The sequence below is a fragment of the Schistocerca serialis genome, chromosome 5, assembly GCF_023864345.2.
Source record: "Schistocerca serialis cubense isolate TAMUIC-IGC-003099 chromosome 5, iqSchSeri2.2, whole genome shotgun sequence".
Classification (NCBI taxonomy): domain Eukaryota; kingdom Metazoa; phylum Arthropoda; class Insecta; order Orthoptera; family Acrididae; genus Schistocerca; species Schistocerca serialis.
In genome coordinates, this window is record NC_064642.1 from 448,057,623 (window position 1) to 448,080,852 (window position 23,230).

Here is a 23,230-nt window from a genome sequence, read left to right on the forward strand (position 1 = left end):
GCTAAAATGGGACCTGGAAAACAAACCACACATGATGCACCATTAGAAAAATGCAAGAAGACTTCTGAAAAGAATAATGTCACTTTGTCCTACGTAAACAAGAAACAATATTCTGAAAACTTTCATTTTTGACAAGATTTTGCACTGGTTAAACTGGAGAAATTTTGGCTCTCAAAAATTGATGAACATGAGTCCATCTTTTTCTGGGTTAAGACAGGTCATCAGAGACACAGCACTAGCTGGATAGGACAGTCAATGTGGGTTTGAAATATACTGAAGCTAAAGAGCGCAGCATGACAATTGATAATTGTTAAAAGTGGCTTAATGTCCACATAACACACACCAAACCCCATAAATGACCCAAAGTTTGAGATGCATAAGGCTTTTACACATTTAGTCTTCATCTTATAGCATATTTCTCATTCAGGGTTCAGTTTTAAAACTTGTACTCCTCCTTATGTGCTGGCTGGGGTGGCCGAGCGGTTCTAGGCGCTACAGTCTGGAACCGCGCGATCGCTACAGTCGCAGGTTCGAATCCTGCCTCGGGCATGGATGTGTGTGATGTCCTTAGGTTAGTTAGGTTTAAGTAGTTCTAAGTTCTAGGGGACTGATGACCTCAGCAGTTAAGTCCCATAGTGCTCAGAGCCATTTGATTTGAACCTCATTATGTGTGTTCACAATAAAAACAAAGACACTCCAGTTCTGTGTGGCACGCAGCATCTTATACATGTGCCACTGAGCAGTACAGTGCTTGAACTGTTACCAAATAATAGCACAGAAAAATTGACATCAATATAACAGGTAACATATAGGCAGCTAATAACTCAAAGCCTCCTGAAGTGTCTCAATCATTTTGAAAGAGTTAAAGCAGCATCACCTTCATGATTATGCAGTTGTTTTTCACAGAAACATAATCGGAATATTTTTGACAATAGGAAATCAACACACACAGCCACCAGGTAACTGAGGCAAAAGCAACCTTTCATTCTCTGCGCAATTTAATAGAAAAACAATTGTCTCAAATCATGAACAGAACAATGTTTAGTCTTAAACAGGCCTTGAATGTCCCTCCCAAGCTTACACAGTGTGGGTAGGAGGTGTTATCAGAACAGGAAATTGCCTGCGATACTGATATACACTACAGTGATGTTATTTGAGTATCCCACTATGATTATGAAACACAAAACACACAAGATTTTCCTCAAGATCACCAGCAAATGACCACAACCTGCAATTTATGGCTCTTATATACCACAAGAGAATGCAACAGAATTGCACGATGGCTTTCTGGAGGCAACTGGGATGGCTGCGTCGACCTAACACAATCCGTCTGAGCTTTAGGCATCCATTACTAAGGACAGAATAAGCCCCTCAGAACTGGGTTGTTTGAGGAAGGTGGGCAAGGAATACCAGCAATGGAACCTGGATCCCTTCACCAACAAGGGCAAAGTTTAACACCTGATGACTGTCATAAAAAAGTGTGCATGTTGCCACATATCTATGCACACCACAAGCATATGATACCATGAGTTCTGCATACCTGGTGTCATTTACAGATTTTAGACAACTCTTGTCAGCTTTGTAGCATCAGGGCAGGATCCTCCTAACTGCTGTCAAGCTCTACAGTCAACAGTTTGGTGGTGGTGGTGGTGGTGGTGGTGATGGTTAGTGTTTAACGTCCCGTCGACAACAAGGTCATTAGAGACGGAGCGCAAGCTCGGGTTAGGGAAGGATTGGGAAGGAAATCGGCCATGCCCTTTCAAAGGAATCATCCTGGCATTTTCCTGAAACGATTTAGGGAAATCACGGAAAACCTAAATCACGATGGCTGGAGACGGGATTGAACCATCGTCAACAATTTAGTGATGGGTTTGTGTTTCAAGATATTAATGCAGAAGCATCCTGCCCCCACCTTGTGGATAACTTTTTTCTAGGAGATGGGAATCAGTCAAATGGAATGGCCTTCAGTACCTGAAAGTGATTGAGCATACTTAGCACCAATTGAAACTTCCAGGGCATTGGCGCAGACCCTTCTTCACACAACAGATGACCTTGGAAGATTTGCCACGGATGAGTGGGACAGGCGTGAATAGCAACATCGCAGTGACTTTGTGGACAAAAACTGATGGGAATTCAAGCCTGTTACAATGCACAGGGTGGAATAACACCATTGACTGTCACCTATGCAGCAGGTATTGATTTCAAAGATGTGCACATTTGAATAAGCTGCTGCTATTTTTGTTATCTTTATGTCACAGTAAAGTTATTTTTCAGTTTCATAAGGCTTATTTGTTCATCCCTTGATCGCTTACAATCAGAGCCTACACACATTCACAGATATTCCGGTTGCACATAATTATTTTTGAGTAGTGTATATAGTGAGCAATTATTTTTGCTCATACTGTTGTTAATATTCACTTTTGGCTTTTTACACTACAAGATGACCACAATAAATTCCTTGACTACATTTACTTCAGTCAATGACTGATTTCAAATGGCACTTAAACATACCATGAAGTTCTTGGCAGATGACAGAGCCTGGTAAACACACAAAAAAGAGGTGTGATGGCAACTTTCTGAAGCGAGAACAGCCATTTGCTGATATGTTTAGAAATTACTCTTTGTGTGGTTAAGGGGCTCCGGAAAGGCTCAAAATCATGAAAAGTTCAATTTTTACTTTTTTGCGATTTTTAATAGATATATAATTTATTCAATTCCGAAGACTACAACTATTTTTAAATTTTTGTTGAAATGTGTTCTATATGGGGGTGACCCACTGTGGCGCTGTTAAACTGCTGTCAAATGGTGTTATTATTAACGTCCGTGTTCATCAGGTACATTTTAGTGATGTGAGATAAAGTATGTATTGTGGCTAACCTGTGATGGTTCAATATATATTGCTGGTGTGATTGTCGATTGTTTCATGTTTATTTACTCTGTCGTTATCTCGAAAATATTCGTAATTAATTCTGTTTCTTGAGTCTCTGTTTTGTTGAAGTATAATAATGAGTAAAAGTAAAGTTATTAGAAATCCTCTGAAGGCTTTTAAGAAAAGGAGAAATGTTGGAAAGCCAAAGGTATGTGTTATTACTGTAAACAATAAAGACGATAACCAAGTGAGTGAACCTAACCTCTCAAGTACACCTGCCCATAGCAGTCAAAGTGGGAAAGAAAATACTTCACAAAAGAAGCTTGGTTCAATGAGTGAAAACTATGAACGTTTTATGGGCGAATCGGATGTGAATGAAATATTTCATATGTCAGTTCTCAAAGGAATTTTTTCAAACTGCGTAAGATGTATTCATTGTAGTGAAGTTGGTCTGGAACTCTCCATAATAAAGCACGTAGGACTTGCTAGTGAAATACAACTGAAATGTGATAAGTGTTCATACATGACCACCTTTTGGAACAGTGTTGCAGTAACTGCAACTGAAGAAAATGGTAGCAAAATCTACGAACACAACAACGAGCGATGCTTGCTTTAGACAAGGAACATCTTCGGGCTGCAGACAGGGCTGTAAAGAGTCTAGAAATACAAGCAAGAGTAATCAGGAGGAGGAACAAAAGGAAGCTGGAGGAGGAGTTTGCAGAGGATGAAGATAAACCATCCTATGGACCTGGAATGCACTAAAAAGTTAATCCAATCTTTGTCGCTCGATTCCCAAAACTTTTATTTTCTCATACTAATTACGTTTTCTAAGGATCTTCCAAACATATTTGTTTCAAACTTTCAGTAAATGTTACGCAGTACCTTCTGCATAATTTAACACAGCCTTTTTCAAAAAAACTGTATATTTTTGAATATATAAATAAAAAATTGCAAAAAAATGTTGTGAATTTTCATTACAATTGAAAAAAAATCATCTTTAATAACTAAACTAAAATTTTGTAAAATCCCTGTGTTAAGTTGTAGCCCATATTCCAATAAATAATCTGTAAAAAGTTCAACTTCCTACCTCAAATACTTTGTGAGAAAAGATGTAATTTATAAGCGTTATTTTAACATTGCAAGTATAGGGCGTTCCGGAGCCCCTTAAGGTACTTCTTGATGCCATGAAGAAGTAAAATCCAGTTCAGGCAATATCTTAGCACTTTCGATATCCAATAGGAGAAACATTCAATGAGTGGACAAACTTTCCACAGCTACTACATTGAATAACAATTTAGTATGTTGAAGAAAATGTGGCCACCACATCCTTTTCCCTTTGTCACATATCCCCTGACAAAAGGTGACCTCTTCCTTCCAACTTCACTAATCTTTTTGTATTAAATATGTTTTCAATTGGTTACTTTTCCTTTTACTTTCACTTTCCTTAAATGTTCGCAGCTACCTGTTTCTCCTTCAGCTAATTCACATGGCTGTTCATGCTGCCACAGAATCAAGAAAGACTGTAAATGTGTGTTCTACTGCCCACATTTTGAGAAACATATAGTAAATTCAGAATTTATAAGACCTCTGAATATTTTCAAGGGGCTTATTTCACTTCACTCTACTTTTTCTTTCTTATTTTTAGCCAGTTACATGATTTATGCTGTCACTTCCATTTCTCAAGATGTTTAATACATCTCCTAAAAAGATTACTGAAAATACCCAATCAATCTCAATAACACACTGTTTCTTTTAGACCACGAGCACCACCAAGTGCCTGTGATCCGTCTACTGATATGTGGCTAATTAATGAAATTTAGGATGACATTGAATTTGGTGTCATATGTAACATATTATTAATGACAAACAAATATTTTTAAATTGAAGATCAGCTTGGCAAACTCTGATATGCAAATTCCTTGTGATTCACAACATGTAATATAAAACATCCAACCAATGCTCACAGTTTTTAAAAATGAAATAAAGTTACAAAGTCTTTCTTTTTCTATGCATAGACTGATAACACATTTTTCTTTTGATAACAAAGAAGAAAGCAGATTGGAGGGACAAATTTAATTGTCTCTGTTACAATAAAACAAAGTGATTTTAGCAAATATGTTCTCTGAAACTTTCAAACAGTTGTATACTAATGCTACTATGTACAGCAGCAACATTATGAGACTGATCAATGAAACTACATAGCTCCATATACCCTTCCAAAGTCTCAGACATATATGCAGACTGGATTGAGGAGGGAGGCATGCTAGTGTAGTTTGTGCAGTTGTACAGAGATACTGTGCCAGTGTGGTGTAGTGGTTTGCGCCTAGTGAGCAGGAGACCCGGGTTTAAATCATGACCTTGCTACAAATTTTAATTTGTTGCTTCAGTCTGCACATGTACATAACTAAGAGACTGGTTTGTTTCATTATGAGCACTACATTTCCAAAATGCAAGCACACTGCTTAATAAACTTTCTTCAACTTACATTTCTTATTTCTTCCGCAGACAGTGCCCCGGACAGATCTTGTTTGTTAGCAAAAACTAACAGTGTTGCTCCTGCCAGTCTCTGCACACATAAAAGACAAACTATAATGATATAACTGATATACAACAACAAAAATGCAAAATATTTAGGTCTCCAAAATAAACAATGAATTACAGGATCATTGTACCACCAAAATACAGGATGACTGTACCACCAAAATATATGATTTTGATTGAGGACAGCATCGTTATGAAAACCCATGCAATAGATTAAAATTTGCAAATACTGTAAAAAGAGAATTAAATACTAAAAATATTACTTTTAATATGCATCTAGCTGAAATATTCTGCGTCGAAGGTAGTTTTCCACATGTTTTGCATATAACAAGCTTTCTACCCCGAGAGGAAGACTGTGTGAGGTAGACGATATTCCACTTTTATCCAGCTAAGCAAAACTTTTTTCCGCTGACATGAAAGGCAAAAGATTCACCATGGCCAAGTGGTTGACTGCACCAACCACAGCTTATTTGTGGTTTACTTTAACTCATTGCTTTCCAAGCCAGCATAATTTGCTCCTAGCAACAGTGAGAGGTTGGCATTATGATGGATCACACACTGTATCATAGCACTTCATCTACATGCCGGCACAATGTAGCTGTACAGGTGTGTGTGAGTGAGTGTGAGTGTGTGTGTGAGCGCGCGCGTGCACATATGGGGAGGTGGGCCGTACATGTGTGCGTGTCTGCACGCACTCCCCCCCCCACACACACACACACACATACATTTATGTAAGCATACTTTAACTTGGAAAAAGATTTGTCCTAAATTTAGCAAAGATTTGCATTTTGTTTACACACCGGTTGATGATTCAACACCTCTACTATTCAGTGAATTTTTACATTTCCTCCTAAATTATTGATTTTAAAAGTTCATTTTGTGTGCTTATCAGGGTTCTGGTATTTTGACAGAATGTACTAAATGAGTGCGCTTCAAGATATACACCTTTGTCCAAGTTGCAGTATTGTATTTTGCTGGTAGATGTTTCAAATGGAGATGATACTTATCTGCAATTCTGTCTTCAGGAAAAATTTATCCTAATAAGCTCTAGGGAACACAATGGAAACCACTGAGATAAGATGGACAATAATTTTGTTAGATCAGATGCTTCTACTAATTAGCCATGAAATGAGTTTCACATGTGAACAGACTCTCTCCTAAGTGATTCTCCAGGTCATTGAGACATTGAACAAAATGGTTCATCCAGAGCTGATCAGACTGCTCAAAAAGTAACACAATCTTCGCACTAATGTGAGAGCCTGCCCCAGCAATGTGCCTGATGTAATTCTCAAGTTCATAATTAAGGCTACTATTACCAGCACTTCCCGATATTATGACATGATCCTCCTTAAAAACATCCTTCCTCAAACAGACACAGGTGACATCACTGACCTTTGTATTTGGCTAAAACTACTTGTTACCTCTTAATCAACACCCAAAGAGTCGTCTAACAATTCTACTATTTTCCTCCTATGATATTACTTTACAATGAGACTTTCTTGGCCTTCTTAACTCTTTCCTTTGCAGCCTCACATTCCACCTTATGTCTTCTGCTTTATACAACCTCTGAAACTGTCGGATAATCTGTACATTTTTGTACACTGTCTCCAAAGCACTGACTGTTGGAAATGTTTAATACTGAAGCTATCTGATTTGCAGCATTTCTTGGATAGCTTTTCACGTGTTTAGAAGGCTTGAAAGTAATTTAGTCTTCTGATCTAGGTCTAATATTAGTACTGCAAACTGCAGTTCGCAACTGTACAAACCTTTCTTCTGCTACTGATCAATCAGCTCAGAATTTCAGACTGCCACTCTTTTTCCATTAATGAGGAGTGACAGTATCCATCACTGCATCAACAGTACAGAATGTCCAGCATCATTCTTCACATGGACATACCATAAGACAGTAAAATGACATTTCCCACAATGATTTCCATTCAGAACAACTATTTTAGCATACTGACAGTAAAATTTTGTACGAAATATTAGGTTTAATATACATATGTTCAAGGAGAGACAACATCCACTACTTGGAAATAATTGAAAATTATTCGCCTACAATAGTATTATATAGTTTAAATGTCATTTTTAAACTTAAATACTTTGTTTACGTTGAGAAAATGAAAATCATTTATGAAATACAATATTCACACAAACTGTAAAGGCAGTTTATTTACTGTCAAGAGTTAACTGAAGTGGCCAGTAATGTAACTGTCATTAAAAGTTATGAGACTTTAGTAAGTCCTACACAACAAACTAATTAATGCAGATTAATGGGCAGTGGGTGGATAGAGAAAGGACTCTGACAGCTGTTGCTGCGACAGTCATTCTGCATATACATGCAACAGCAATCCAACAATATCACTCCCTTCCATGATCAATTTTCAATCACTCGGTTACTGTGATCTAAGTGTAAGCCATCTGAGATAACCACCTTTTATTTAATGGGAAATGTACCATGGAAAGTATGCACAGTGTGTTGTTTTTAAAAGGGAAAACTCAAAAGGGGGAAAATATGTGGTAACAGAAGCAAAATTGTTTCATTAAACATGGGTTTGCAAACAAGCCATTTGCAGGATATTTACAAATGTGTGATCATCAGCCATAATTGACTTCAGTATGAAATACTGCCTTAGTTAGTGCAAATATATCTGAAGTGCAATTTTTTTTATTAAGTTTACCATCTAACTGAACAGCCCCTCTCCTCTGCCTTCCCTCTCCCTCCTCCATCCCCCACTCCCTCTAAGAATCATGGACGTTGCCAATGTGCCTCAACAATACATATAGCTGTCTAATAGTTGCAATCTCAATGGAGGGGCATCTGTAGAGAGGCCAGACTCATGGTTCCTGAAGAAGGGCAGCAGCCTTTTCAGTAGTTGTGGGGACAACAGTCTGTATAATAGACTGATGCAGATTTTAACATTAGCCAATTTGGCCTTGCTGTGTTGGTACTTCAAATGGCTAAAAGAAAGAGGAAAACACTACAGCCATTATATTTTCAGGAGACATCCTATTTGGTAAAATATTCCAGAGGTAAAATAGCCCCCAATTCGGATCATTAAGAGATACAAACTGAAGTTCCATGGGATGGGGCACTGAATGCTGGATCACTTAACAGAATGGGTAGGTTAGAAAATTTGAAAAGAGAACTGGATAGTTCGAAGCTAGGTATTATACGAAATGGTGGGGTGCAGGGGCAAAACAAAAAACAGGACTTCTAGTCAAGTGAGTACAGAGTTATCAACCCAGAAGCAAATAAGATTAATACAGGTAATGATGGGAAGTGCAAGAGTAGGTAGAATGAATAAGAAAAAATGAATGTGCATAAGTTGCTATGAACAGCTTAGTGAACGAACTACCATAACCAAGATAGATACGAAGCCATGCCCTTCACATAAGTACAAGTTTATAAGCTTAGTAGCTCCACAGATGATGAAGAGAATGAAAGACAAGTTGATGATATACAAGAAATTATTCTCTTAGTTATGGGGAACAAAAGTTTAATTGTGATTGGGGACTGGAATGCCGTAGGAGAACAAAAAGAGAGAGAAAAAAAAAATAGATGTAGATCAAGGACTGTGAAATAATAATGAAAGGGGAAGTGATATGGGAGAATTTCACACAGGTCATAATTTGATCATTGCTAGATATGGTCTGAGAATCATGAAAGAAAGGTTGTGTTCTTGTAGATGACTGGGAGACACAGGATAGTTTCAAACAGATTACAAATTGATAAGATGGACTTCAGAACCACATTTTAAAACTGTACATCATTTCCAGAGGAAGATTTGGACTCTGATCACGATTTATTGTTAGGGACAGGACTTTTTTTTTTGCCAACTTACCTTTTCTGCCTATTTTGGTTTACTTTTCAAGTTCTGTAGATTCTTTATTTTTTACTTATTCAAAGTTTGTCAATGTTATGTTGACTATGTAAACATATCTACCAATTACATTATTTTAATAATACACTACTGGCCATTAAAATTGCTACACCAAGAAGAAATGCAGATGATAAATGGGTATTCATTGGACAAATATATTATACTAGAACTGACCTGTGATTACATTTTCACGCAGTTTGGGTGCATAGATCCTGAGAAATCAGTACCCAGAACAACCACCTCTGACCGTAATAACGGCCTTGATATGCCTAGGCATTGAGTCAAACAGAGCTTGGTTGGCGTGTACAGATACACCTGCCCATGCAGCTTCAACACGATACCACAGTTCGTCAAGAGTAGTGACTGGCGTATTGTGACGAGCCAGTTGCTCGGCCACCACTGACCAGACGTTTTCAGTTGGTGAGAGATCTGGAGTATGTGCTGGCCAGGGCAGCAGTCGACCATTTTATGTATCCAGAAAGGCCCGTACAGGACATGCAACATGCGGTCGTGCATTATCCTGCTGAAATGAAGGGTTTCGCAGGGATCGAATGGAGGGTAGAGCCATGGGACGTAACACATCTGAAATGTAATGTCCACTGTTCAAAGTGTCATCAATGCAAACAAGAGGTGACCGAGACGTGTAACCAATGGCACCTCATACCATTACGCTGGATGATAAGCCAGTATGGCGATGACCAATACACGCTTCCAATGTGCGTTCACCGCGATGTTGTCAAACACGGACGCGACCATCATGATGCTGTTAACAGAACCTGGATTCATCTGAAAAAATGATGTTTTGCCATTCGTGCACCCAGGTTCATCATTGAGTACACCATCACAGCTGCTCCTATCTGTGATGCAGCGTCAAGGGTAACCGCAGCCATGGTCTCTGAGCTGATAGTCCATGCTGCCGCAAACGTTGTCAAACTGTTCATGGAGATGATTGCTGTCTTGAAAGCATCCCCATCTGTTGACTCAGGGATCGAGACATGGCTGCATGATCTGTTACAGCCATGCGGATAAGATGCCTGTCATCTTGACTGCTAGTGATAGGAGGCAGTTGGGATCCAGCACGGTGTTCCGTATTACCCTCCTCAACCCACCGATTCCATATTCTGCTAACAGTCATTCGATCTCGACCAACGCGAACAGCAATGTCGCGATATGATAAACTGCAATCGCAATAGGCCATAATCTGACCTGTATCAAAGTTGGAAACGTGATGGCACGCATTTCTCCTCCTTACATGGTGCATCACAACAACATTTCACCAGGCATCGCCAGTCAACTGCTGTTTGTGTATGAGAAATTGGCTGGAAACTTTCCTCATGTCAGCATGTTGTAGGTGTCGCCACCGGCGCCAACCTCGTGTGAATGCTCTGAAAAGCTAATCATTTGCATATCACAGCATCTTCTTCCTGTTGGTTAAATTTCGCGTCTGTAGCACGTCATCTTCCTAGTGTAGCAATTTTAATGGCCAGTAGTGTATAAGGAAAGGATAGATTGCTACTCACTGTAAAAATGAAAAATGAGTTGCAGACAGGCACAACAAAAGGCTGTTACACATTTGGCCTTCTTCAGAGAAGGACACACACACACACACACACACACACACACACACACACACACAAAATCCGCCCTCTCCAGCAGCTCGGACCAGACTGCAACTTTCAAGTGAAGAAAAGCAGCAATCTGGAGGGAACAGGGAAGTGGAAGGGGAAGGGGAAGGGTAAGGGAAAGGAATAGCAGGGTACAGGCAGGGAAGAAAACAGCACTGTCTGGCAGAGCAAGCAGGTACTATACGGAGGATTGACAAGACTCTCACTGGGCACCGTGTTGAGAGGCTGTGGGGTAAGGAGGTGGGGAGGGAAGGAGGGAAATTGAGAGTGGAAAAGGAGAGGAACAGGGAAGGGGAAAGATGGGTGCCTTGGTACATGGTGGCACACAGTGAGGACAAGGCAGTGTGTATAGGGAGGAGGTGAGAGGACAGGGGGGGGGGGGGGGGGGTGAAAAGTGTTGGGTGGAGGGTCTGGGGATGGGATAATTTTGGGAGCAAAGAATGTGTTGTAAGGATAACGTATATTGTTGATATTACAACCTTGAGTTTATATTGTTTAATTACACTATATTTATTGATGTCACATATCCAGTTATGTGTTTAGTTGTTAAAAATAAACCAATCAGTTGCCATGTTAATTACATGCTTGCAAAACTCAAATTCCACATTTGGTGATGTTCTTTTTTATATTTGCATACTACGAAAACAGGAAGTTTAATTCAGGCATCATTTAAAGATATATCCAGAATGTGTCTTTTTTGTCTGATTTGTTGTGCAAGAGTTTCAGAAAATGTGATATTGAGGAATAAATTGTCGCTGGAATCTAGTTTCTTGGAAGTAAGATATTTTCATTTGATGTCACATCTAGAGCATCAGCTGTTTATGCGGGAAATGAAGTCATTTTATGATTTTACACAAACCTCAGCGTTAAGAAAAAACTCAAGATTCAATTAGTTTGGTTAGTAAATTGGTGTCGTAAGATTTATGACATTTTTAATGGGAATGAGGATGATGCCAAATTGTGAGTCATTTTATAAAAACCACTGATTACATTTTATGTCAATAAAAATTGCCAATTTCGTGTTATTTCTCAGGTTATTGTTTATGAAAAATTTTCCTAGCCCTATTTATTGTTTATGAACTGCACATTAAGATACAAGACAATGAGACCTGAGTAAATTGAAAGACCCAGAGGTTACTGATCATTTCAAAGGAGCATTAGACAATAATTGATTGAAACATGGAAAACCAGTACAATGGAAGACAAATGGGTAGTTCTGAGAGATGAAATCGTGAAGGCAGGATACCAACTAAGCAAAAGACAAGGCCCAAAGGAATCACAGAATAACACGTGAGGTATTAAATTTAACTGATGACAAGAGGAAATATACAAATGAAGCAAGCAGAAGGGAATACAGCAGTTTAAAAAAATAAGACTGACAGAAAGTGCAAAATGGCTAAGCAGGAGGGTAAATACTAGGCTGTAGGAGTATGCATGACTATCCCATCTGTACAAAAATTAGAGGGAGCACTGATGGTTACAATGCCTGTGTGTTTGCAACATCTGTCTCACAATATAATCACTGACAATTACAGATGTGGTAAATATTACAAAATAGTTTCACATTCTGCAACTATGCACTGATGTCAGCTGTTTGTGACACATGAAAATCTGTGCCAAACCAAGACTCGAACCCTGATTTCCTGCTTCCCACGAGTGGTCACCTTAACCACATTGACTATCCAACCACCCCACCACGACTGATCCAAACTTCCATACGTCACGTAGTCACAAAGCTTATGCTCACACAATTTGTAATTCGTGTACAGGGAAACAAATATTAGATCATACATGATGGATTTTGTATTGTGAAGATACAGACACTGTATAAACACACATTATAACCATCAATGATGCATCCATGCCTTGACGAGCTATAGGGATGATATAATATTTGTCTCCCTGTATGGGAATCATGAACTGTGTGAGTGTAAGGACTGTGACTATGTGACATATGCAAGTTTGGATCGGTCCCAGAGGTGTGCTTGGATAGCTAAAGTAGTTAAGGTGACCTCTCACACTAGGCAGGGAACCCAAATATGAGCCCTGGTCCAGCACAAATTTTCATGTGTAGCAAGCAGCTGATGTCAATGCGTACTTGCAGAATGCAAAACTGTTTCATAAAATTACAGAAATATTTGGAGAAAAATAAAGCAGCTGCATGACTCTCAAAGACTCAGATGGCAAGTGAGTACAAAGCACAGAAACAAAGCTGGAACAATGGAAGGAATACATAGAAGGGCAATGTGTGGAAAATGAACTTAAGGACAATACCACAGAACTGAAGAGAAAATAAATGGAGATAGAAATCTGACAGAAACAAAGTTGGAACAAGATCCCTGCAGTAGATGACATTTACACAGATTTACTCAGATTCTTGGGAGAGCCAGATATGACCAAACTATTTCATATGGTGCGCTAGATATATGAGACAAGCAAAATACCTCAGACTTCCAGAACAACGTAATAAATCTATTTCCAAAAAAAGCACGTGCTGACATTCCAAAATTATCAAACTATCAGCCTAATAACTTTAAGGCTGCAAAATACCAACATGACTGGAAAAATTAGTAGAGGCCAGCCTCAGGGAAAATCAGTTTGGGTTACAGAGAAATGTAGGAACACAGGAGGCAATACTGACCCTACCATTTATCTGAGAATATAGGTTGAAGAACGGCAAGCCTACATTTACAGCATATGTGAATTTAGAGGAAGCTTTTGTTGACTGGAAAGCACTCTTTGAAATTCTCATGGTGGCAAGGATAAAAGGTTATTTACAACTTGTACAGAAACCAAATTGTAGTAGTAAGAGTCAATGAACCTGAAAGAGGAGCAGTAGTTGAGAAGAATGCGGGACTGGTTTGTAGCCTATCCCCAACATTACCCAATCTGCATACTGAGCAACAAGTAAAGGAAACTAAGCAAAAATTTTTAAAAGGATTTAATGTTCAGGGAGAAGAAATAAAAACTTTGAGGTTTGCCAGTTATATTATCTGTCAGAGGCAATCAGGTCAAGTTAAATGGAGTAGATAGTGTCTTGAAAAGAGTTTATATGAGAATTTGTTTCGGAAACAGATGTTACACAGCTACATTAGTTTTATATTTTTTATTTTTTATTTTTTTATTCTTGCTACTAGGCTTGCCTATCAGCCAAGCAGTCATGGTGGGATCCACTTATATCACTGGGTGGGCAGTAGAGAGGATATAATGGCAGACTGGCAACAGGACGAAAAGCATTTCCGAAAAGAAGAAATGTATTAATAGAGAATATAAATTTAAGTGTTGTGAAGTCTTATCTGAAGGTATTTGCCTGGAGAGTACCCTTGTATGGAAGTGAACCATGGAAATTACACACTTCAGACAAGGAGAGAATAGAAGTCTTTGAAATGTGATGCAACAAAAGAATGCTGAAGATTAGATAGACTGAATGACTAATGAGGAGGCATGAATCCAACTGGGATAAAATCAACTTTATGGCACAACTTCATTAAAAATGAAGGGTTCTGTTGACACAGAGTATCATGAGGCTTCAAAGAATCACCAGTTCAGTAATGGAGGGAAGTGTGGGGGTAAAAATTGAGGAGAGAGAGTGCAAGGTAGGCTCAGATGGATATAGGTTGTAGTATATGCAGAGATGAAGAGGTCTACACAAGTAAGACTTGTGTGAAAAGCTACAGCAAATGAGTATTTGGACTGCATATGACAACAACAACACTAACAACTACAGCAGCAAGAACTACTAATTCGATTCAAAATTCACCCATAGTCTACCTTTTTTTTCTTTTTTTACAAAAGAAAACTGTTTCGGGTTTCAATTGACTGTACACTTATATCTGATAAATACGGTATTTCATGTGTCATCCTGACTTTTTTATGCAATACTGTACTCATCTCTGCAATGTGTTAAGAATTCTTTCATATAAAGCCAGTTCATTTCATAAATCTCAACAAGATCAAAGAATTCAGCACTCCAATTCTTCAATCATATCAACAGGAGTGTTGCACACTTCACTTCTGAAATGACCCCAAGCAAAAAAATCATGAGGATTGAGGTCAGTTGCTCTTGGAGTCTACGGTACAGGTCTTGTTAAACCTATCCAACTGAAACCATTTTGGTGGGACAGACCATCGTCTTACATCAGCAGCAAAACATCCTGGTACTCCAGCACGCATCTGCCACAGTCTCCTATCCTGCAGTCAAAGTGAATGGGGACTTCATCAAAAAGTTAACATTTAAAATATTTTGGACTAACTAGGAAAATATTTCATACTGAAGTCAGTAGCATCTCATAAGCACACACCCGTTGTTATCTCGCAAATCCAGGGTCACTGGCAATTTTTGTTTCTGTTATCATACACTTTCAGCCAGGTCAGTTTTCGCTATTGGTTGTGATACATTAAGGAGCATAAGAAGAGATATTTGGGCAACCTCTTGACTGTTATTTAGTGCAGTGTGAGTAACGATTTTAGAGCTAGTAATCATTAAAAAATCAAAAGAAGCCCCAAATATATAGGAAGGAGTGGAGCAGCCTTATTTGGGCAAATAAAGGTATAGATTCCAGATGTTATTAACTTTGGCTCCCAATAGTAGTAGTGTAATGCAAATGATCAAAGTTGAAGCATTATTTATGTGAATATAAATGAAAGGGATACATAAAAGACTATTGATAAATGAGGTATTGAAAGAATTTCTTAAGTCCGAATATGAATGGGGCAGTGCTCAGCAAGAGGCTGCAGGATAAGTTAGAGGGAGTGCTAGTGATAAATTAGTTAGAAAGTACCAACAATAATAGAAGATAAAAATCAGGAATATCTGCAGGGGGGGGGGGGGGGTCCACAGCATATGATGCATGGACTGATGCCATTATTCCTGTCAGTAGATTTAGACAGATCATCAGACTGTGGAAGTACAGAACGGAGACAGCATTTGGCTATAGAAACAATCAACAGAAAATCAGAACTGTCTCTTGTTGGTTCTGTGTGTGGTTTTGCTTACTGAAATGGGAAAGAGGATGAGAATAGAGCAGGTTCCACTGAACATTCTAAGATAAGTTCTGCCCAACTCAGCACAGGTTATCACAATTGTGAGCATTGTGCAGAGGGTGAAAGAATGCAGTCATGGGAAAAGTCTGGCATCTATGTATGAGTAGTTTGGCCCTTTTCATCTCACTGTCACAAGATGTGAATGGAACTGCAAGCCCACAGCTATAGATCAACTGTTATGCGGTCCAAGTGGTCTTTACTCCAGAAAGTTTATAACTTTCTCCTCAAACAGAAAATGAATTTCTAAATTGGGTAGACAATATAAGTTATTGTTACACTAAAAAAGATATCTGTGAAACTGTACAACTCACTCAGAAAATCTTCCAAATCTTTTAGCCTCTAATAAGACAAGTACAACTGATGTAAAAGATATTCTCCCTGTTTCCAGTGAAGTAATTTAATGTATCTCAATAATTTATTATGATGTGAGATTTAAAAAAAGAAAAAAATAGTACATGACTAAGATTGTGACATAGTTCATTTCTAAGTGTAAAGAGCATGATAGCCATGAAAAGCACAGAAACTTAAAGTAACTACAAAACAAGAAAATAATGGAGTAAGGGCCCAAAACTGATGATTTTATTTTTTTAATACTTTTCTTTCCAATTTACGTTTAAGAACTCTATATGTATTATCATGTTTGTGTAATACAATCTGTTTATGATTATGCATACGAGGGAAGCCATGCCATTTTCCATTTTGGAACATAAATCAAAAGTGGCATATTGCGTGATAACATTTGTAGCTACCATAAAGTCACAATTATAAAATGAGGGTAATTTTCATAAACTCTAGTAGTAGTAGTGGCCTCTCTCGTACACTTCCCTCCAGGTTTTTTCTTTTTTTCCAATCTTTGCCTTCCTCTACAGTTTTTACCCTCTACAGCTCCCTCTAAGACCATGGATGTTATTCCCTGATGTGTTAACAGATGTCCTATCATCCTGTTCCATCTTCTTGTCAGTGTTTTCCATGTATTCCTTTCCTCATTAATTTTGCAGAGAACCTCTTCATTCCTTACCTTACCAGCCCACCTTAATTTTTAACATTCTTCTGCAGTGCGACATCTCAAATGCTCCAAGTCTCTTCTTCTCCAGTTCTCCCACAGTCCATGTACATTTCCAGAAATTTTTCATCAAATTAAGCCCATGTTTGATACTTGTAGACTTCTCTTGACCAAGATCGCCCTTTCTGCCTCTGCTAGTCTGCTTTTTATGTCCTCTTTGTTCCATGTGTCATGGGTTATTTTGCTGCCTATGTAGCATAATTCCGTAACTTCTTCTACTTTGTGATCACCAATTCTGAAGTTAAATTTCCAGGTACTCTCATTTCTGCCACTTCTCATTACTTTTGTCTTTTTTCAGTTTACTCTCAATCCATATTCCTTATCCATCAGACTGTTCATTCCATTCAAAATAACCTGTAAGTCTTCTTCACTTTCGCTGAGGATAGCAATGTTACCGGCCAATCTTATAACTGATATCCTTTGACATTGAATTTTAATCCTACTCTTTCATTTCTGTCTTCGCATCTTTGCTTATATTGAACAGTTTGGGGGAAAGATTAGATCCCTGTCTTACCCACTTTTAAATATGAGCTCTTCGTTCTTGGTCTTTCCCTATTTTTATCGGAATTTTGAACATCTTGCGCCATTTTACATTGTTGAACACTTTTTCCAGGTCATCAAATCCTATGAATGTATCTTCATTTTTCCTTCAGTCTTGTTTCCATTAATAACGACAATGTCAGAATTGCCTCTCTGGTGCCTCTACCTTTACTAAAACCTTACTGATCACCTCCAATAAGGAAGTTTGGTGATGGGCATTGTAAGCTTCTGAAGTTTCTTATGCCACTGGCCACCAATTAGATTCTTGGGTGGACTCAGGCAGCAACATGTGTATGTGCCTAGCATGCCCTCAGAAGTGGAGGTTGTGTCAGTGCAGTATCTTCAGCTGCAGCATTCCACAGCCATGGTGGTAAACTTTCTGCAAGCCCCTGCTCCCTGCCCAGTCTGTTTTGCTCTACACAACTGGCTACCTTGTCTGCAGCATTGAGTGTTGTGCTGTCCATGTCATAAGAAAGGTCACATTGCAATTGTGTGCAATGCTTGGTCTGCTTCCACTGTGCCATTCACATCTCAACCTATGGAGATTAATGTCGTTAGTCATGTGTGTGAAGATATTTTAGCTGTTTCTAACAAACTGTTCACTGATATGCATGCTGATGGAACTCTCTTATGTTTTCAGGTGGATACAGACTCAGTGATCTCACTACTGAATTCTAATACTTACCTATGCCTCTGTTTCCCTCCGCTCTCAGCTAATTCATGCCATCTTATCAGTTACAACTGACAGCAGATTCCTCCTCATGGCAAGTTTATTGCAGAAACAACATACAAAGTGGTGGTTAGGCCAGTAACATTTCTGATAGTGGATAGTGCATTTACAGAAAGTTTATCTGATTTGGATCCTTTTGCGGGCTTTTGGATTTATGGTCTCAGATTCCATTCATTTAGTGTCAGACTTGTAGTCTATCATGAGCTGGACCATTTAGGCGAAGAATATTCAGCCCCTTTTTCACCTGGACTTGGCAAGGAACTGATTACATAGTGCACATTACTCTCAAATCTACGGTACAACCCAGTTTTTCCCAGGCCAGAATTGTACCGCTTGCACTTTGCTCTCTAGTGAAGAAGAATTGGACAGACTGATAGCTTTAGGCCTCATGTAACCCCTCTGATCCAGTCAGTAGGCTACACCATAGGTCGTTATCAAGAAGTTTATGGGCAAAGCCCATTTTTCTAGTGACTTTGAGGTGACAGTTAATTCACAGTCGATGTTCAATGTTTACCTCATTTCCCATTTGGGCAAACCTATGATGAAGATGGCAGGTGGAAAATATTTTCAAAACTTGATCAGTTGGAAGCATATTTACAGCTGCCACTTATGTGGTGGCACATCAGCTTTTTGTTGTGTAGCCTCTACATGTACAACCACTTGGTTTTTGGAGTTGCAAGTACACCTGCCATTTTACAGCGTTGCTCGGAACAGTTAATTCAATGCATTCCTTGTTGTATCAATTGCCTCAATGACATAGTCATTACCAATCCCAGGACCATCTTCAAAATCTTTCTCTTTTGTTTCAGATCTTGCACAATGCAAGTCTTCAGTGCAATTTGGAAAAGTCACGTTTCTTCCAACCATCTATTGAATATTTGGGACATGTTATGTCTCATCAGGGGACTCAGCTGACAGACAGCCACATAACAGCTATTATGACACTCCCATCCCATTAGATGTGAAGGAACTCTAAGCGTTCATAGGCAAAGTCGTGTATTACCACAAGTTCCTGCCTCATGAAGCTTTGGTTTCCTATCCTCTAAATCAATGGTCAAGAAAGGTGCAGCATATGAGTGAACACCTGCCTGCAAACAACATTCAAGACATTGAAAGATGGTTCGTGTTCTGCCCCATGCTTAGCCACCTATTAGCTGGGGCTCCAGCTTGAGAATGCAACAGACACATCACAATATTCAAGGGAGCCATTTTGTCTCAATGTCATGCTGGTAGTTCGGAACAGCTGATCGGTTTTGCATTGAAGACCTTAATGATTTGCAGAAGAATTATTTGAAAATAAAGAAAGAGGCCCTCGCTATTATTTATGCTATCAGGAAGTTGCAGGTGTTTCTGCACAGTGTTTAGTTTGATTTGGTAACTGATCACAAACCATTAGTGTTTACTTTCAGCACTGCAGCCCATTTGAAGGGCAATACAGCCCACAGACTTCAATGGCGGATCCTGTTCCTTAGTAGGTAATTAGAGACATTTCTGCATTATGGATCAGTACTTTTGCATTTGATGATGAGACCTGACCATGGTTTTGATCAAGTTGTTGTACTTGCTTTTACGTTGATGAGGAAGTTCATCAAACAACTGATGTATTTCCTATTACCAGTTCTTTCATCGCTCATGCCATTACTGCCAACACGGTTCTTCATCAAGTGTGACAATATGTTCAGCAAGGGTGGCCCGAGCGGCTTGCAGCTCGTGCATCGTATACCATCAGCATTGATTTTTTGTTGAGACACAGACTCAGCCTCACTAAAGGTGTTCTTTGTTGTTCCCAGAAAATGCTGCGCCACTGATGGTTACCCGAGCAGCTCTATGGTATAACTTTCTTCCCCTTCTGCATCAGGATCATTGGCCGTTTCGTGCATGAAGCTGCTGGCTTGCCGCCAATCTATCGGCCTGGAATTGATCATGAAATTGGAACATTTAATCATTGCTTGCTCTAAATGTACAGCTTATTAAGCCTCTCCCCGGCAATGTTATTCCTTACAACTGAGCCATAACAACCGTGGAAGCATGTCCATGTCATCTTCACCAGCCCTTTCTTGGATGCATTTTGGTTGGTGGTCATCGACACCTACTCCCAATTCCAGTATGTCATCAACTGCCACTGCACTGCAACAGAGACAACAGTGCAGGCTCTCACTTGGATCTTCTCCATCAAAGTTCTGTCCTGCACGCTAGTAACTGACAGGCCCATTCCACCTTAAGTCGAACAGGAGGTGGAACACCTCATCCATACTTTTAAGATGCAAATGAAAAAGCATATTGGCAATGTCCCTATGGATGAGACCATCACATGCTTTCCGAGTTCCTGTGGGTCAACACCAACCAGCAACAAGAGCCTGGAGGAGCTACTGGGCAGCAGCCAGCCACTCATGATGATGAATCTACTACCCCCCCCCCCCCCACACCAAGCCTTCCAAGGCCCCCTCTGACAACATGCTGTGTGATGGGGAATCCAGTCTGGGCCCACACATTCAATTGCTGAGGATACTGGATTCCAGCAGTGATCCACAGCCAGTAAGGGCAGTGTGTCTTCACACTGCATATAGATGACAGACTGGTGACTCGTCACTATAATAAACTCTGCCTCCAAGTAGGCTGACCTCCTCCGCCTCTGCACACACATTTGAGTTCATCCACTCTTTGCGCACCTAGGTCACCTACCTCACTCCCCACTTTCTGTGGATGTTCCACTAATTCTGCCTCATTGTGAAGCCTTGTTTATCCTCTTTCAGTCATGCTTCCAGCCCTCCACCAGCAGTACCATGGCACGGATGGACCAACACAAGCTTTCTGAACTGTACAGGTGGGAACTCTCCCTACAACATATCCTTCATTCCCATGACCCCCCCCCCCCCCCCTGCAACCTCAACCACTAGCCCTGGTCCTCCACCTATTTATCCCCTTCTCTGCTCCCATTCCAGCACTACACATGCCCTCTATCCCAATAACACTCCCATTAGACTTTTCCCCTTCTCTAGTTCTCTGCTTTCCCCTCTCTGTCCCCCCCTCCCCCTCGCATAGCCCCCCAACACTGCATCTAACAGCCCTAGCCTATCCCCACCACATTCCTGCACACTTCCACAGACAGCACAGCATCTTCCACCACCCCTACACTACTATACCTCCACCTCCCCACCCCCACACCTCTTCCTTATCCTCTACCACTCACCCTAGCAGACAGATGCTCACATCAAACGCAGGCAGTTGGACTCCAGTGCCCAGACAGTGGTCATTGTGTGTGAGGTATGTTTGTGTGAATGTGTATGTGTATGTGTGTGTGTGTGTGTGTGTGTGTGTGTGTGTGTGTGTGTGTGTGTGTGTGTGTGTGTTTCCTATTTTGGAAGAAGGACTTTGTCCAAAAGCTTCACATTTTAGCAGCCCTTTTCATCATACCTGTCTGCGACTCAGTGCATCCCCTATGGCACAGGTGGGCAACTGTCAGATCAGGTCTGCGATTGGTTTCAATCTAGCCCATAGAAGAAATTTGCAAAGTTAGCCCATTCATAATTGTTTACTGACTGGGATTGCCTATCTCACTGCCATATTTTGTTTTTCTGTTCTTTCTCCTATTAATATTAGTAAATAATTCTTACCCATTGTGCACATATCAGGACACTGCAACTGTTGAAACTGAATGTAATTTATAATGAATTAGCAGCAATCAATTGCTTTTATAGGCATTTATTTTTCCTTGATTACTTTTGAAGATGACTGGCAAGCCATCTTCAGATGTTTGCATTTATTTACATGCAGTGAACATTGTTTCTTTACAGTGGTGTTGCAGAATCTGCAACAGCAGTTTTTAAGACAGTTATTGTAAAATGTCATAAATAATGGTACAGTGTTCATGACACATAAATAAATATAAAAATCTGGAAATAGGGTGAACACAAAATCAATGTACTCTCAAAAATGGACGTTTTGAAGAAAAATCTGATGGTGTGGTTTCTCACAGAAGCTTGCCATCCATATCGATGCATTACCCCATAAACATAATGTCACAGACACATTAGTTTAAATTTATGCATTAGGAGCACTGCTGTCATATCACATGATGATGTGGCCTGCAAGCTTAAGTAAGTTGTGAATCAGGCTCATATGACACCAAAGGACGCCCACACCTGCTATATGCAGTGAGTAGCAATCTACCTTTTACAAGTTGATGTTATTCTACCCAAGACTTTCCATTGTTTAACTCAATATTGATTGTATCTAAAAACAAAGATGATGTGACTTACCAAACAAAAGCGCTGGCACGTCGATAGACACACAAACAAACACAAACATACACACAAAATTCAAGCGTTTGCAACAAACTGTTGCCTCATCAGGAAAGATGAGGCAACAGTTTGTTGCGAAAGCTTGAATTTTGTGTGTATGTTTGTGTTTGTTTGTGTGTCTAGCGACGTGCCAGCGCTTTCGTTTGGTAAGTCACATCATCTTTGTTTTTAGATATATTTTTCCCACGTGGAATGTTTCCCTCTATTAATTCAATATTGATTGTGTTATGCAAGGATTTCCAGTAGGCATTGTCTTCTTACCTAGGAGATCTTCTATTGTCTTCTCTATTTCATCTCTCAAAGATACACATTTGACTTCTATTGCAATCCTTTCCCCCAGTTCAGTCCAATATTTCCAAATCCTATAAAATCTCAACAATGACTGGTTCCTTCAGTTTACCAGGGTCCCATCTCCTTAATTTTCTACCTTTTTACAAGTTATTCAGTTTTAATCTGCAGTTCACAATCAATAGATTATGGACATAGTACATATCTGCCACTGGAAACGCCCTGACGTTTAACTGGTTTTTAAATCTCTCTCTTACCATTATACAATCAATCTAAAATCAACCATTGTCCCCAGGTCTTTTCCAACTTTCTTTCATGCTCCTTAAACCTCATCCTAGCAATGACT

At 39.6% G+C, this 23,230-nt stretch overlaps 1 protein-coding gene across 1 annotated transcript in view; it reads right to left on the reverse strand.

Moving 5' to 3' along the window:
* LOC126481366 (ADP-ribosylation factor-like protein 2) overlaps positions 1–23,230 on the reverse strand; it is a 106,827-nt gene that overhangs the window by 24,181 nt on the left and 59,416 nt on the right. Inside the window, exon 4 of the mRNA XM_050105075.1 lies at positions 5,355–5,435. Within this exon, the coding sequence (XP_049961032.1) occupies positions 5,355–5,435 (81 nt within the window). The remainder of the gene's footprint in view (positions 1–5,354; positions 5,436–23,230) is intronic.